Source organism: Necator americanus, chromosome IV (assembly GCF_031761385.1).
Source record: "Necator americanus strain Aroian chromosome IV, whole genome shotgun sequence".
Taxonomy (NCBI): domain Eukaryota; kingdom Metazoa; phylum Nematoda; class Chromadorea; order Rhabditida; family Ancylostomatidae; genus Necator; species Necator americanus.
This window is the reverse complement of record NC_087374.1, coordinates 35,273,835-35,290,700: the sequence shown is the minus strand read 5'-3', so window position 1 is coordinate 35,290,700 and position 16,866 is coordinate 35,273,835. Positions and strand designations below refer to the sequence as shown.

Here is a 16,866-nt window from a genome sequence, read left to right as displayed (position 1 = left end):
TGCGTTTTCCAACGCACCTTACTTCTAAAGCAACCCTTCAGTGACCTAGGATAGAGAAAAATACAGCAAGATTGCACGAGCACCTTCCTTGTGCGACTCCTACAGTCCCAAAATAGCAATACACTATTTCTGGGTGTCAGATTTGGCGAGCAGGGAGAGGGAAGGAGGGGGGGGGAGGTGATTCCTACAGCTAACGCTGGCAGATAAAAGTAATAATAGTTCCCAAAAGCATGGAGAGAATCATGCGACCGGAAGACGTCAATTTAAATGTGTTGGTAGGATGCTCACAGGATATCCGTGAGGTAGTGCGCGATAAAAAAAAAACATCAGAACGATAAAACTGCTTTAAAAAAAAAAAGACGAGAAACACTCCTCAACTACCGTATCCAAGTGATTCATGTCGCGTAAGACGTTCCTTCCCAATTATGGTTGCATGAGTTGTTATGTGAAGGGAGTCCGAGCCTAAGGTACCATCTGTGGCTGATTTGAGGCTTTTTTCCTTGGGTCCTTTATTTCTTCGAACGGAAGCATATTTTCTGCAAAAGGGGGAAAAGTCCTTCACGCATCGTCACTTGGGTTCTGCTTTTTCTGAAGCAGGTCCTGCTATGCCAAGAGACATACATGTTCCTTTAGCATCTTTAGCATAGTGATTCGTATGATATTCATACCCTTATGATACTCAAATATGATTCTCAGCTTTGTTAGTAGTTTGTAATCTAGTATTTTTGACTTTCACTCTACCAAATTGAGTATTGTACATTCAGACTGATCGAATGGAGGAGTGTTGTTCCTTTTCGGTGAGCTTCATTACTTTTTTTTTATTATTATTTGAGAAGTATTGAAATGGGCCTGCTTCGCGGTCTTTATTCTACTGTTTTTATGAAACTGGGGATACTAATCATTGATAGGTCCAGTGTACCGCAATCGATAGGAGTTTCCACTTCCTGCACGATCGATCGGAGGTTCGAATTCGTCCCAGTGCCTTTTATCCCTCCGGGATCGATAAATTGGTACCAGACTTGTCTGGGAGGATAAAAACACTGACTTGGCACATCGGCTAGCCCCAGCAAGTCATTGTATAGGCCAGTTAACGTTAACCCGTAAACCTCAAACGATTCTGAATTGAAGCGAACGTGAGGGCGCATCCCAAGCGAGTTTATGAACGCTAGACGTTTTATCCACACTTTAGTCATTGGTGGCCCCGCACTTTTTAATTCTTGTAAAATTTGTGGGCTGAGCTTTTTCTTTATTTTTCACATACTTTCACTCGTGGTTGGTATGTGATAGATCAAAAACACCCCCCTGCTCGGCAATAGCCGCCGAACCTCTACCATATATCTCGGCCCTCGTAATGCATTGTTACAAATATATTTCCGTGACAAAATGTCGTAGTAAGATTGTATAAGAGGCAGCGCATCAACTGTTCTCAGTGTACTCTTAATGGCGCACTATATAAGAGGCAGCATGTTAGCTGACGGCTGTAGTGTGCGTATTCGTGCTAGTGCCTGCCACTATTCCATTGTTGTTTGGACCAAAGGTCCTATTACTGATAAAGTATTCCACTAAACCACCTTCTACAAAAGGCACTACACATCCTTTTGGTACATCGGTCGAACTAATTGGCGTCCCGTCTCCACAGAGGCGAGGACAATTCAAGAGCTAAAGAAAAGCTCAAAGAACTGGAATATTCCAGATACACCGTGTCAATCGGAGAGGCCAGGGTAGATCAAGTCCCCGTCTCATCCATAGAGACCAGGGCAAGTCAGGAGCCAAAAGAGAGCTCAAATAACTAAGAAAACCACTCAGATAAAGTTCCATCTCTCACTAGAGATCAGAGCAAAAAGAAAAATAAATCACTGCGCAATAAACTCGCACAAAAATCAATTTTACTAAGATAAAAATGTATCTTAGTTTCCACAGGAAACCAATCAAGTTCAGCGCTCAGTCGCTGCAAACACAGCTGACAAAATACCAACCTTACTCGGAAGAATTTAAGCTGACCGCGGTAGTGTGTGTATTCGTGCTAGTGCCTGCCACTATTCCATTGTTGTTTGGGCCAAAGGTCCTATTACTGATAAAGTATTCCACTGAACCACCTTCTACAAAAGCCACTACACACCCCCAGTGGTAAGCAATGACAGAATCTACACCTCCCGAAAGTTCCTCTAGGATTAGGCGTCGGATAATTGTGCAGCCTACACACACCACGCAAGCACTTACGATAAACAAAATAATATTTTCTAATTTTGATTTCTACGTCTTTTTAGTCTCCCAGTTTATGTCTGATGGGTTTTCCTACCTCTGTTGTAGTTTTTTTTGTATTAATATTTCTTCCGTTTTTTTTGTGTCTTTTCACTTTCTCTCTTTTTTCGTTTATTAGGTTATGACGTAAATAAGTTCTGTTTTCTTTTTCATACATTTATCGTGATGATAATTTATTGCAATTTTGACGTACTCGACTTCTCTGCTAATTCTCTCGTTGTTTAAAGTGGATTTTGTTCCAATATTGACTTCAAAACATGAATTTCGAGGTCTGAAGCATAGGTGCGGTAGGAAGGAAGGGGGTTTAGCTCATGGAATGCAACTCAAGTGATGAGGATCCCTTCCAAAAGTGTAGGGGTCCTGTCGCCAACCGTCCAAAATTGAAGGGGTCCTTTTGCGAACCGTCCAAAAGTGAGGAGGATCGCAGCACCGAATCCGACTATCGCATCTATGGTCTGAAGGACTGAAGGACGACTCCCTTTCCTTAGTTCGTCTTTCGAGGTCACATTTCCAGAATAGAATTTTGCAAACCGAATTCTAACCGCCTGATCGTATATCACCCCTTCACTATACACGCTGCATTTTTTAGTTGTGGCTGCAGCACTATTATCCTGTTTAAATTTCCGAAGCATCACATGGCGTAAGTGTATTTTTTTATTCTCCATTTTCAAGGTGAACAAAGAGAAATTAAACGTTATGTGCACACAATTAGACTGCTGTCCAAAGATTTAACCGAAATTACGCCTACGTAACAATAACAAGAATCCCTTGTTTGTTTAGCCGTTTGTATGCGTAAACAATAACAATGTGTATCATGTACATGGGCCGAAGTTATTTATGACTCAACTTAACAGTAGCGCTTAAATGCTAAAATACGATTTGGACTCTTCCCCCATTTCCTTTGTTCTTATTGGTCTATTCTCTCTATTTTGTTTTTCTGCATTAATATTTATTTGATTGTGTTTCTACAATTAATTTTCTTCTGGATTTGCGTCCATTCCCTACTGAGGAGCCTCAAGAGGTGCTAATCTAAAGTGGATCATCTAGGTGGAGGCGAAACGATCCACCCTTTCAATATTAGCCTCTATCCTTTCTCTTAATGGCTTCTTTTTTTGTAGACTTACGTAGGTAATTACCTATCGTTCCATGTGCTTAAATACATACATGCTGTATCGTGTGTTCATCAAAGGATGTATCAGTGTATCAGAGAGTTCACATCTATTGCATATGCAGTCACTCTCGAATGTATTGTGTCGTCCTGACGCGTCGGCACTGGTCTCTGCGATTGATTTTATAATATTCGATTGAACTATGGTGCAGATAAGCTCCTCGTTGCTCCTTTCACATGGTTTTCAATAGTGCTTTTCTCTTTTTTTTTGTGTTATTGTACCCAATTAACCTTAGTTACTTCACAGTTCAAGCAAAATGTTCCCTTAGCATCGCTGTCGCGTTATCGTTTATCAGCACATTTTCATTTTGCACGAGCTGTCATTTTAGAATGTTATTTCTTTTTGGATTTTCTACTATCACGTGGATGATTTGAAGAATTACTCCTCGTTTCTATTATTTGAGAACTGGTTACTGCTAGAAGAGCTTGTTATATGTTCTTGTTTCTTGTTTGTTTGTTTATTTCCTTTTTTGAAGATGTTCCGGTTTTTGCATGAAATATGATATAAGATCCTAGATCGTTCTTATTTGAAAATTATGGTAATTTTCTTGTCAAACTCCTTTCCACACAACATATACGTTAGCCTCCTCACCTGCTTGTTCTGTATTTCTGCTCGAGCAATAAATTATCTGTTTCCATGTTGTTTTTTTCTTCTGTGTGTTTGAATACTGTACCTCGGATTCATGCAAAATTACATGCACTGGCAATTTTTTTCCCTAACTTCCCCTGTTCTTTTTATTCTACTGTTTAGTGATAGTTCCAGTTGGATATTCTCCTGAATAGTGATTTTGAAGATGGAAGAGGTATTTGTTGTTGTGGTTGGTGAGGTTGTGTTTCAATAAATCTATCGTTTTCAGTTGAATATTCCTGAAGAGAAGCGGTTACGGTACAAATGTGCCGTCCATGGTTGTGCCTCGGGCAAAACGTTCTCACTTTTTTCCGTTATGGATCATCTTGCGTGGCACTTCTCTGAATTATACCAGTGCGTGTAGACGTATCTATGTACTGTTTCATATTTTTACATTTCCCACTACTTTATAATCAAAATTTTCAGCTCAAAGAGAATATATAATTATTACTGCAATCTATGCAAGCTTCGCTTCTATATTCTTGGGATGTGTGGTGGCTGTAAATGCGGACCTCAATGCACAGAAGAGGTAAATCGCTTCTTTTTCCTCACAATTTCCTTACGGTACGGTCATTCTGTTCAGCGGTTTGTTCAACTGAAACCGGAAGTTACCATGGAGGATGTTAAAAGAGACGTACAATTTTCTTTTTTCGTTCATAAACACGCGGTGCCAGTTCTCGAGTCAACGACAAGCAAAATTGGAGATTGTAACCAGCCTTCATCAAATTCCGGAGCGTCTTATCAGGTCCCAGTTGGTCCGGAAGGTGGTAGTCGCCGAACAAATGATACACAAAACCCTCAACGTATGCTGCTGCTGTTTTGTGTATTTATACCCCTTTTTTCTTGTATTTTCGCTTTCTTCTGATCAGCGGTGCTTAGACGTCGCGTAAGAGAGAAAGTATAAAGAAAGCAAATGCTTTTAGTAGAAAGATATTTTTAAAACTCCCACATTTCCAGTTTTGGTGTGCCCGAACCTAACGGTTGACTGAAAATTCTTCAACATGGTAGTTGAATCTACTATACGCTAGTTGAGCTTAGATATATTATGCTGGCTTACTTAACACCATATTATTTTATCAGACTGTAACAACCGTCATAGCCCTAAACCGCTGGTCACTATTGCTTCTGAAATTCCATAATAACGGTTTTCAGCGGCTGCCGAACGACGTTCAAGATCGGCAGTCCGTCAACCGCCACCTGAGAGCCGTCCAGGCAACAACCCTCCGAAGAAGCCTGTCCCACCACCACTCCCTAAAAGAGTCCGTAGTTCTTCTTTTTCTTTTCATTCCTTTCGAATTTCTTTTTTTTCCGCTCCTCAGTCGCCATTTTAGGTTTCACGTAGCCCTGGAAGGAACCGTGAACAAACGGTATGTACGAAAGCTGTTTCTCTTATGAATTTTCTTTCAATTTCTTTCTTTTTTAGCCTTATGCTCAGACTGGAGAGAACGGCCAAGGGACATCGACAGGTGAAGATAAAGTTTTCTCAGGAAAATTCTTGATATTTTTTGTTGTCATATGTTTCGTACACACCCGTATACATATGCATACAATACTTGGGGTGAAATATAACTGGGGGGGACACTCAACACTGCTTTCGTCGATTTATACTTTGGTGCTCAAAAAACAAACGTTGCTGGAGCGAAATAACCGCTTTTAACTGTCCAGTGCGGATTGCACAGAAGCCACATCTCAGGGCATCTTCTTTTTCATTGTTTCCCTTCCTCCAGCTTCACTTAACCCTAGTACTTCTACATACTACTGTTTTCGTCTCAGAGAAAAAAAAAACTCTTTTTCCCAACTTTTTGTTTCTTTTTGGATCAGAAAGTAGCTACGCATTCTGCTCCTTCATTTAGCGATAGTAATCCCTTTTTGGAACTTGAAATTTATTTCAGCATCAAATCAACGGCGATCGCGGTCCACAGTTCGTCGGCCTCCTGTAAGATGCCGCCAAGACAGCTTGCTCACGGATAATCCCCCGCCACCATCAGTTTCCAGGCGTCAGGTTAGGATCTAATCTCTTCAATTTCTTCGTTCTTTCAAATGGTTGCATTTGTAGATGTCTCGCAGCCCAGGACCAAAATCACGAGTAGAAGTAAGTATAAGTGCATTCTCTATCCATGCATTGTTTCTGCCATATCACATTCTAATTCAGTTGTTGTTTCAGTCGGTTGAACAGAAGACTGAGTGCGATCCGCGTAGTCCCGGAGGTAGTCCACCTTTATTTATTTTTTTAAACGAATTTGGAAAGATGTCTGCAGTTTTAATTTGCAAGCTAAGTAGTTAATTAGAAAGAATGTGGATCCTCCTATGTATTAAAGGCATCACTCCACGAATCTGAGATGGTACGGATTTCAGGTGGAGTATTCGTATATGGGATGGGAGACTACAGAGAGGGGGGTGATTCCGTCTATTTCTTCCTAATTTCCGTAAAAAACGGCTCGGAAGATGCGGCTTCAGGCATTCTGGCGCACTATTTTCTACAAGGAGTTGGACTGGAGCGCGCCAGCCTTGTGCTGCGCCGCATCTTCCGGGCCGTTTTTTACGGCAATTAGGAAGAAATGAACGGAATCACCCTCTTCTCCATACAACCCCGTATAGGAACTCTCCACCTGAAATCCGCACCACTTCCCGGATTCGTGGGGTGATGCCTTTAGGTCAATATCATTATCCTCCCTGTCAAGTCTAGCACCAATCCACCAATACTGAAGGGATGGTGTTTGATCGGATTGAACTGTCGAGCGAGTACAGTCGCAGTCAAACCCTTTACCACAGCGCTATACCTTCCAAAGAATTTGGTTGAAAATTTCGCGCACTTCTACGACACTACAGTTTGAGTTGCAAAAGTGATTTCTACGTAGATCATATCATCCCGTATTTTTTTCATTCTAGAAGTCTGATAGGCGTCATTCATTGCACCTTTTATCCGCTATCCGAGTATTGCAGGTTAGCTATTCGAAGAAAATCTTGGAAACCAAAGGGAACCAAAATCTAGCGATAACATCAGCGAAGTACTTAGAATACAAGTCATTTCCAAAATGTCCCGCACATGAGCGCCCGCTCCGGTGTTATCATGTACTTTGTTGAAGTCAGGGACAGCCACTACTGGAACGCAAAGCTCGATTGTACTGCCGATATATAGATGATTGTTGCTTTACATGTCCCACTCAAGCCGAAATAGACATTTGCTTCGATATCTTAAATAAGCAATCCCAGTACACAACGTTCATGATGGAGAGACCTAAACACAATTGGCTGTTGTTTCTCAATTTCCACGTTCATTTGTACAGGGGAAATTGGCAAAAAAAAGTGGTGTCGAAAGCCGAGTTGTAAGAACATTCTAATTCACTACTCCTCGGCACACCTCTGGAAAACCAGAAAGTCAGTAGCTGGAAATATGTTTAAGACAGCTGGAATGGTTTTATCTGAGATTCAAGAGCGCATTCCCTCGGTAAACAATGTGGCTAACTACACTGCTCACCCTATTGGTTACCCAAGAAAGGTTTACGATTTAAAACGGAGCCATAAAACAGAGCGCCGGTCCCACATAGCAGAAAAGGAAGGCATTAGTCCCTTTTTGCCTTCCTTTTGTTTTGAAAGATAAGAGCAATGCCGTGCGAGCAAGGTTTAGACAGGTGGGTCTGCAAGACTTGGTCAGGGTAATGGACATACCACTTGTAAACCTGAAGAAGCAGCAGTCCACAATTGTGCCTATGATAGACTTTGTGAGACATCTAACTGCGTCGTCTGTCCGAATGGAAGGAAGGGGGATTGCGTGGTATCGGGAGTTATCTACTTTATTATCTGTCAGTTATTTGGGGCTGAAAAAAAGAACACTGACTTGATCATCGGCTGGCCCCCGCAAGTCATTGTATAGGCCAATACGCGTTCCAAAATCTCAACGATCACGAATTCCAGTAAAACGCGTTGGCGCATCCCAAGTGGATTGATACGCCAGTGACTTTATCCTTTTTAAATGGGGCTGAATACATTGGCGAAACAGAAAGAGCACTGCACTCTTGTCAAAGAGCACCTAAATATGCTCGTAATATCAAAGTCATGAACCCCTTTAGCTGCTCATCGCAGACAGTGTTTTGACAACTCTCCTTTCAAGATAACAGCCACGATCTTGGTACGCGAATGAGACGCATCGCTCTGACCAAGGCGTCATGTCACATATCACATTTGGCGTCATATCAAGATTTTAGCCGGTTTTGACTTACGGGATCAGATGCAAGAGGCATCGTTAGTAGTTACCATTAGCGGGGCAACTCTAACAACCGGTGGTCCGCTAACATCACGGTTTACATTACATTACAAGTGTCTTTGATTTTCCACGCTCCGAAGAAGGGGACGACTTTCAAACGTTCGCTGGAATAAAGATCGATAACAATATTGGTCCTCCTCAAAAAGTAGTACGCAGTATAGGATTCACCATATATGATGACCCCTAACCATATACGATGTATTTATGTGTGTTGTGTTGTTGATGCTAGTTCGTAATGAGGGAATGTATAGTTCTTTTTTGAGGTCAGAGTTGGATGACGATGCCATCACCGTCGTATTATCCTGACGGTACTCCACGCACACCGCATTATAGTGACGAAGATGAGGAGATAGAGTAAGGATTTCTAAGATGAAGCACAAGTTAGTAGTGAATACGTTGTATATTCATCCAGACCTGCATACTATCGTACGGTGCGAAACAGATCTCAAAGTCGTTCTGGTGCATCATCACGAACAGAGAACGAGGAAGCAAGGTCTGTTGTTTTTATTTGTACCTCTTATTGACTGTTAATGGTGATCACACTTTCATAGTTGTTTTGTTTTCTCTGGAGATGTTTCCACATGCTCTGATTTGATCTTGTTTACGCAATTGGCCATATGAAAAAGTACGGAAATTTGGGGTGCAGTGAGAATAGAGATGTAGTAATTTACAGGAACGCATGTAAACTATTTCTAGTTTGTCCTTGCATTTATGATGGATATATCGGAACTATTATAGCTGTTTTGCTATCATTGTCTTTTTTTAAAGTTTAGGTCACGATTCTGCTGAAAGCAGGGGAATTCCTTAACGCACAAACGAAATTTTGCCCTACAATGCAGATTACTTAACGAAGATCTTAGCTCTTTTCAAGCCATAAAGATCTTACATCTCAGCTTTAGGCTTTCCACATGTACGAGCAGAAGATTCGATTTTACCCGTAAAATTAAGGTGAAACAATAATTTTTCCCTTCGGATGTCATAATGTCTCATTTTGGGTCTGACTTCTTCGACAGTCTGTTCTTCTAGAGGCTGTTTCCGTCCTTTTTAGCTTCTACTCTCAGAGAGAAAGTGTCCTGGGCTCTCACTTGTTCAGCAAAGTTTGTGCTATTCAGGGATCTGGCGCGAAGACAAGCTATGGGAGCAGAACGTCCTACGTCAGCCACATGGAACGGATCATTACCTAAACCGCAACTCTTTAGCAACATATTCGTCCAAGACCACTTCCCGACTCCGTCATCTTCTGTCCCTCAAAATATGTCACCCGCTGAGCCTATAGGATCTTCTGTACCGGGCAAGACTAGGAACGGTACTTTTTTTCTGAAATAATTTCATCTTGCTTCTGTACTTGCTGAGTTTAGATATCCATTCTTGGATAAACTCACCTCCTTTTACAGAATCAATGGAAAACGCGAGGGACCCATTAAGTAAAGAAGACGTAGAGGTAGAACCTCATCCTACACCACCAAATCACGATCCGCCTCCGCCACCCAACAAACCGGCAGCAGTCGAGTCGGTAGCACCTCCTCCTCCACCGCCACCTCCTGAAGAAGAACCTCCATCATGTGCTTATTACAAAACTGCTGTGGACGGTAAGTGGTCCTGTTTTGGGTATTGGAATTAACTTCAGAAATTTGCATTTGTTATTAATATTTAGAGGAAAGCAGCTATTTTTTCGTTCTTGAAGTTTCTACCAAACTAGAGCTTGATTTCTATTAGTTGAATTCATCTATCTGACGTAAACCATTCTTGTGGTTTAGTCTGGAAGAGTTTATGAAAACATTTCATTCACAAAAAGATTTTTCCTTCTTAATTTTTCACTATTACAACCTACCTAGAACTGCCACCAGAGTTAATGATCACACGTTCTCTCCAAAGGGTGGGTGTTTTGAAGCCATATCCTAAACACGATTAAGAACTACAAAAGGACAAAATACGTTTCAAAGATGCAAATTCGCGCATCGGTGGAAATTTCAATCAGTTAGACGAAAATGTTTCTGAAAGATCCAACCAAAAATGTCTTCCTGTTAGGTTTTTGTTTCCACAGTGGCTGTTTTAAAATCCTTTTGATCTGAAAATCCATACTCAGAAATTTTTGGTCCTGCATCAGACATTTTACTTTTTTTTAGAAATCCTAGCTATGTATAGTATTGATGCTCTTTATCGACTTCTGTCACGTTTTATTTTAAATGTGACCGCGTACTGCCACACCGTGCAGATTGCGATAGGAGATAATAGGATAAAGTGCACAGAGTTGATCAACCTCTCCTACGGTATACGCTTACCCTTTCGAATTCGATTCAGATGCGTTTGAGGTATAGGAACGTGTTTGCACCTTTACAATGATGCGTTAGTTCGGTTTTTTTTTATCCTCCGAGACAAATGTGATACGAATTTATAGACTCTGATGGGATAGAACGCTTGGTTGGCACTAGGGTTATTTCGAACCATCAGTAGATCGTGCAGTCACAGCCAAACTTCTCACTGTCTGTTTTCTAGATGCAAGAATCCGACTTACTCCTCCGCCAGCACCTCCTCCACCTTCTTCCCTTGGTGTAAGACTATCCACTTCGTCGCAACCTGTGCCAAAGCCAGTACTACCGCCATCCGCCCCATCTCACAACGAATCAAGCGGTAATCATGGCGTTATGTTGCTAGTTTTATACTACGTTCTAACATATTCTCACCTCATATAGGAACGAGGAAACATTCAGCAACAACTGTCCGATCGGTTCACAAAAAGAGCAGACAAGATGCTCTTCTTGAGGAAAATCCATCGCCACCACGTACACCTCGCTGTCGGGTATCCAGAAGCCCAGGACCATCGGGTTCTTCTCATAATATAGAGGTACCTACTGTTTGTGCTTCATTTTTCTCATATTGTCGTTGAGATACGAAAGAAAACTAGCTGGAACCTATCTTGTAGTTTTTGAAATGACAGTGAAAATGCGAAACACCACCTCTAAACTCTCCAGTGCACTTTCATATGATCACTTGTATGAATACAAAGAGTTATTTCATAGGGTAAACGTAATTTTCGTAGTCTTAGATATTTTTGACGCCTTCGATTCTTGGATTTATAGAGAATTTCTCGTTTTAGCTTTAAAAGCCATGTGCCGATACCTGTACCTCTATGTACCAGTGGTCAGAGCGATGCTACCCGCTAGTGCTATCTTTAGTTTATCCTTAAAAGTTCCGCTTGATTGATTTTCATTTTTCAGTCCAAAAAAGGAAATCTCTCCAACCAGATTATTACTTGACGTATAACTTTTCGTATTCATTCGTACTAAATACTTTTTTTTTAATTTCCGGACTACCTTTTGAGGCAACTAATTTGTATTACATCTTTAAAACCGATTCGATGATTGTTAGTAGTTCATATGAACATTTGGTCTTCAATATCCAGCGATCTTTCATGATTGCGGTAGAATAATCCGCGTGTAGTGAAACGATGTCTTTCCTTCAGTGGGAAGCTGGGCAGGAACTTCTATCTTCTCATATTTTATTTTGAAACCGGATTGGTTCTAGTGTTTTTGACTTTTCAGTTCGGCTCCAAAACCCCGACATACGATCCACATACGTCGTGGAGCGGAGGTCCCACCCCAGCTTATGGGACTAAAACCTCTTCCGGTATGCAATGGACGTCTGCACATGAATCAACGAAGCCTTTCTGCTTTGCAAAAACACCCCAATACCATGACGGATCTCCAGAATACACAAATGCTGCTTCCATTCCCGGTCATGGCATACGAGCTCCTATCCAAGGATGCCAAAAGCCTTTTTATGGATCGCAAACCCCAGCATATGACCGTTCGCCAGGTCCTGGCCCTCCAAGCCGAGGCCAACATACCAACGGGCGGCAAACATCTTTTCATGGATCTCAGTCTCAAAACTATGGTAGTCGCTCACCAGGTCCTGCTATTCCTAATCAGGAACCACAGACAGCGTCTTACGCCGCCGACCCTCGTCTGCATAAATCGCGAAATTCAAGAGATGGAAGTAGTACTCCGTCGTACGGGAATCGTTCAAGCAGAGAACAAAGTCGACAGGTAAGTGTAGTTCTTTCCAACTAACATTATTTTGATGGTGAGAGCCGTATTACACGGTGATAGGTGATTATCACTACATCCGCACGATTGGTTAGAGTAGTGCCTAAGCCAGCAAAGTCTTTGATTCCTCTGATATCGATAAATTGCTACTAGTAAGGTGGTTTTTCTGTTTCTATTTTTGTATGGTCTTTTTCTTTCTTTCGGAGGTGGATTTTAACTATAACTATAACTAGTTAAAGTTACGGTTAGTTTAGTAACTATAAGTTGACCACTAGCTTCAGTTTTTCAGAAATTGCTCATGTTCAATTTAATACTGAAGTATTTGTGCTTGATTTCATACTGAAATTGTATCTCTTTTTCCGTTTTAGTCATCAAGATCGTCTTCTCGTGCTCATGGACTCAATACTGGTAAATAATTTGATTATTCGCGATTTTTATTTCTATTTTCTTTGCAATTCGGATGATGAGACGCTTGGGAATTTTTGTGTGTTAAGGATATTCTGGTCATACACCTATGAGATCGCCAGCCACCTATTCGGATGGAACACCTCGGTCACCTCGATACGAGGACAATGAGGAGGAGGCTGTGTATGTTCGTTTATCATGATTCGATTTTTCTTTCCTAGCTGAGTATGACCTCACAGATTCAACGATAACTTTATTTCAACTAGTCGGTTGTGCGCACTTGTAACAGTTTTTTTTTTGTTCTCTTTCATCTCTTTTTTGTGCAAAGGTCCATTGTTTGAACGAAGTTTCATTAACAGTTCGAATGAGCCAATTACTCTAATGTTGGAAATTCCGATTTCTCTGGTCTAGGAACGGATACCACTTAAGAGCTTAAAAGCACCTGTTGAGAGATTTTTGATCTATGCGTGAAACTGTTCTCTTGAATAATTCACGAAAACTTTCCAGCCCGTCGTACATGCGAAGCCCTGGGAGAAAAAATAGTGGTAGCGACGGGAATACGCAGGCAATGCGAGCGGAGGTCCCAAATAAGTAGGTTCCTAACATTTTTGAATGTGCTTGCCGGTTGCAGCAACTTTGACAGATTTAAGTGATTTAAGTGATCCTCTGAGTTTGGAAAACCGAGCACGAACTCCTCCTCCGCCAGAAAATGTTACATCTGAACAAAATACATCATCTGACTTTACCAATCCTCCATCTACAAGTAATCCTGGTTTCAATGGACAAGCTGGGATGCCTCCATTCTGTGCACCTATCCCACAAAATCCTTTTATGCCAGTTTCTCCATTCGGACACATTCCTTTCATGTATCCAGTGCATAACCAATATGGTGGGGTTTTTTTTTCGTTCTCTTTTTTGTTTTATTTTGTCGCGGTATTGTTTTTATAACTGTTTTTAATTGCTTTATAACTACGTATAACTACTTGGAGCTGGTAAAGGGGTCTTCTATTGAATCTGTATTTGTTTTCTATGTATAGATTCGCTTTTAGAGATGTTTGCTATAAGTCTGATTTATTTTTGGTCTCACCGTACTGGCTCTTACATAAGAAATTTGGTAAAAGTATTAACGCTCGCTATTTATTGTACCTACTTTTCGAGAATTGGTTGTCCGTTGTGTAGCACTTCTTTTCCGTGCAATGTTTCTGAATGTTCTTGAATGTTAGATTTAGCTGTCACATTGCTCGCTTATTTGTTTAGGAGTGTATCCGGCAACTGGAATGCCGCCGATGGGTGTACCACCACCACCACCACCACCACCGCCGCCACAACCATCATCCGTGTTCCCGAATCTACAAGTTCCTCCGTTACCTTTCGCCCCACCGCAACAGTTGTTCGGTTCGTGATTTTGCGGTTGCTTTTATCATTCTGTGGCGTCGAAACGACACTTGTGTAAACATTTTGAACTATTTATGCGGATTATTTTGCACAGGAGTGGTTTATCTAACGAATTGCTTTGATCTTTCAATTTTTGCGAGTTTCTTTTACCTACAATACATACAAATTTCAATTGTAGGTAAAAGAAACTCGCAAATTCTTTTCCGTTCTCGAACTTTCTGAGTTTGGTTGAACTTATTCTTCAAAGATCATTATTCATTTCTTGTCTAGCACCCATGCCCGTACCGCAGCCTCCAAACATATCTATGAGTGGGGCTCGAACACCGTCTTCTTCATTACCTCCTCATTCCACTGCCTCAACAGGATCTAACGCCAGGGAAGAACAACAACCGACTCATTCGACGGCAACATCCAAGAAGTCCGCCCCACCGCAACGCGTTGGCGGTTCAGTGTTCCTCGAAACTCCTCCACCTGCACCGGTAAAGGCTTTCGTTTTCTTTTCTGAATATTTGCAACTTCTCCGTTTTTGGTTTAGAAACCCTCCGTACCTCCTCCTAAATCGAAAAAAGGGACAACTAAGAGGAAACGCTGTTACTCATACGACCGTTCCGACTCGGATTAGTTCCTATTTTTGTATCTCTATACGTTCAAGCATGTGTTGTGTCTTTATTGCCTCTTGTTCTCACTTCGTTATCTCACTTATCTGGTCTCATGGTGCATGAACACTTTGTACACTTGAACTTCTATGCACTAATATATTTCAGTCTCTTGTCACCAACTGCTAAACTACATCTTTTTACAGCTGTAATAACTATATGTATATTAATTATATCACTGTTAGAAGTTTGAATCGTTGAAGAATCGTTGAAGTTTTACTAGTTTCTTCTGTATTATATGTTGAAGAGTTAGTATCAAATTTAGTTTATTTCAGAGTTGTAGTTCTTGTACAGAACAGCCTTTTTTTTTATTTTTAAATTGCGGCAATGTTTAACTATTTTTGCCAATCCTACATGAAAATTGCTGTGAATGAATGAATTCGTCCATTGTGTTTCGTACGGAATTACTGCCAGAATTATTTTTGGATGTATGGATCCGATCATTGCGAAACATCAGATATACTGCAGGATTTGCACGTACAATTATCACGATCTAACATTATAACATTATAAGGAACATTATAAGGTAAAGTTAAATATATAAACAATATATATATATATATTAAAAAACCAGAACATATATTAAGATAAAGTTCCTTTGAGTTATTGCACTTCCAGAATAACAGTCAGTGTAAAACAACATTAAGAACCTGATACATGTGTTCACTCTTGGGGTCGCGCCGGATAGGTCCCGTACTATTTCATTTTCTATTTCAAAATAGATCTATTTTTCAAGGAAGGGAAACATGAATTTCAATGTTTATGGGGTGATTGTAGTGTAGCGGTTAGAGGTTAAGCTTTCTGCACGATCGATCGGAGGTTCGAATTCGCCCTAGTGCTCACCAAGCCTTTCATCCCTCCGGGGTCGATAAATTGGTACCAGACTTGTCTGGGAGGATAAAAACACTGACTTGACACATCGGACAGCCCCCGGAAGTCACTGTATAGGCCAGTTACACGTTCCTGAACGTCAAGCGATTCTGAATTGAAGTGAACGTGGGGGCGCATCCCAAGCGGATTGATTAACGCCAGAAATTTTGTCCTTTTTCATCCTTTATAGGGTGATTATATGGAAAAGAGCACAAGACACATATGACGAAGGTAATACAAAAGAAGAAGATGAATAGTTAGAGAAAAAAATACACATAAAAAAGCACATGAAAGATGTGAAGAAGGACAAAATAAAAGTCGAGATTCAAATCGTTGACTTTTTGTAGCCCTCGGGATACTTTTGAGAAAGATAATAGATAATATAACCTAATAAAGATAATAATATGATAAGTGTATCTTCTTTCTAACATGTGATAGCATCATAAATCATGTATTGTTAACATCGCAAAAAGATTTCGAAGGATTAATAAGGAAAAAACGGGAAACCTCGTTTAAGGTCGTGTAGCACGGAATTCATGATGTTGGGACCTCACTAAGAATCAATAGGCGGAACGGTAGATCGCGAACATGAACTACGGTCGCACTCAATTCTTACTAGAAATCCAGGAGGAGCCGTGTGAAACAGTTGCAGCATTGCCCCGAACGATGCAACTTGTTACGGACAGTTGAACGATGAAAATCCGCCCGCAGCGCTGCGTCTGCGATCGTTGTGCAAATGGAATGGAGCTTCTGGTACTTATTGAGTCACATTGATTGAATTGCGGACTGTGGACGACAATGGAATTGCTTGCGCTCTATCGCGTAACAAGTCGCATCGTTTGGGCCAAAAATGTAACATGGGCTGTTTTCTTATGTCCTTTCGTGGATTCTTAGGTGAAAAAGCTACAACATTACTCTTATCTATCCTTATTGAAAGCCAACGATGCCTTCAATTCCGTCATCCACCTTTAATTAAACGGGCAATCTTTGTCCCGCCCATAGGAAGAAAAATTTCGAGCTCTTTGTGGTTTTTTTTATCCGTTCTTTTATCCTCTGTATTCCTTCCTTTGTTTCATTCTTCAAGTCATTCATCATCCAGTTCGGCACTACTCTTTTCACTTATATCTTCGCGTAAAAACGACTTCAGGTTCACAGCACTTTCGTAAGCGATT

At 40.9% G+C, this 16,866-nt stretch overlaps 1 protein-coding gene across 2 annotated transcripts; it reads left to right on the top strand.

Moving 5' to 3' along the window:
• Nucleotides 1–773: 773 nt before the first annotated feature.
• Nucleotides 774–14,790, top strand: RB195_003722 (uncharacterized protein; the record flags this gene model as incomplete). 2 transcript variants are annotated; one of them, XM_064201496.1, is made up of 24 exons in its annotated part: nt 774–797; nt 4,288–4,412; nt 4,485–4,587; nt 4,642–4,861; nt 5,211–5,317; nt 5,390–5,425; nt 5,482–5,524; nt 5,951–6,060; nt 6,115–6,150; nt 6,223–6,265; nt 8,586–8,676; nt 8,735–8,815; nt 9,435–9,628; nt 9,717–9,911; nt 10,819–10,953; nt 11,034–11,167; nt 11,865–12,368; nt 12,737–12,776; nt 12,863–12,956; nt 13,281–13,364; nt 13,433–13,662; nt 14,031–14,168; nt 14,439–14,647; nt 14,704–14,790. In XM_064201496.1, 24 exons carry the CDS (start codon nt 774–776, stop codon nt 14,788–14,790), a joined length of 3,063 nt encoding a protein of 1,020 aa, XP_064057377.1. The 2 variants fall into 2 exon arrangements, with proteins under 2 accessions (XP_064057377.1, XP_064057378.1); XM_064201497.1 differs by lacking the exon at nt 774–797 and adding an exon at nt 4,225–4,233 and having other exon boundaries at nt 11,016–11,167.
• Nucleotides 14,791–16,866: the final 2,076 nt, after the last annotated feature.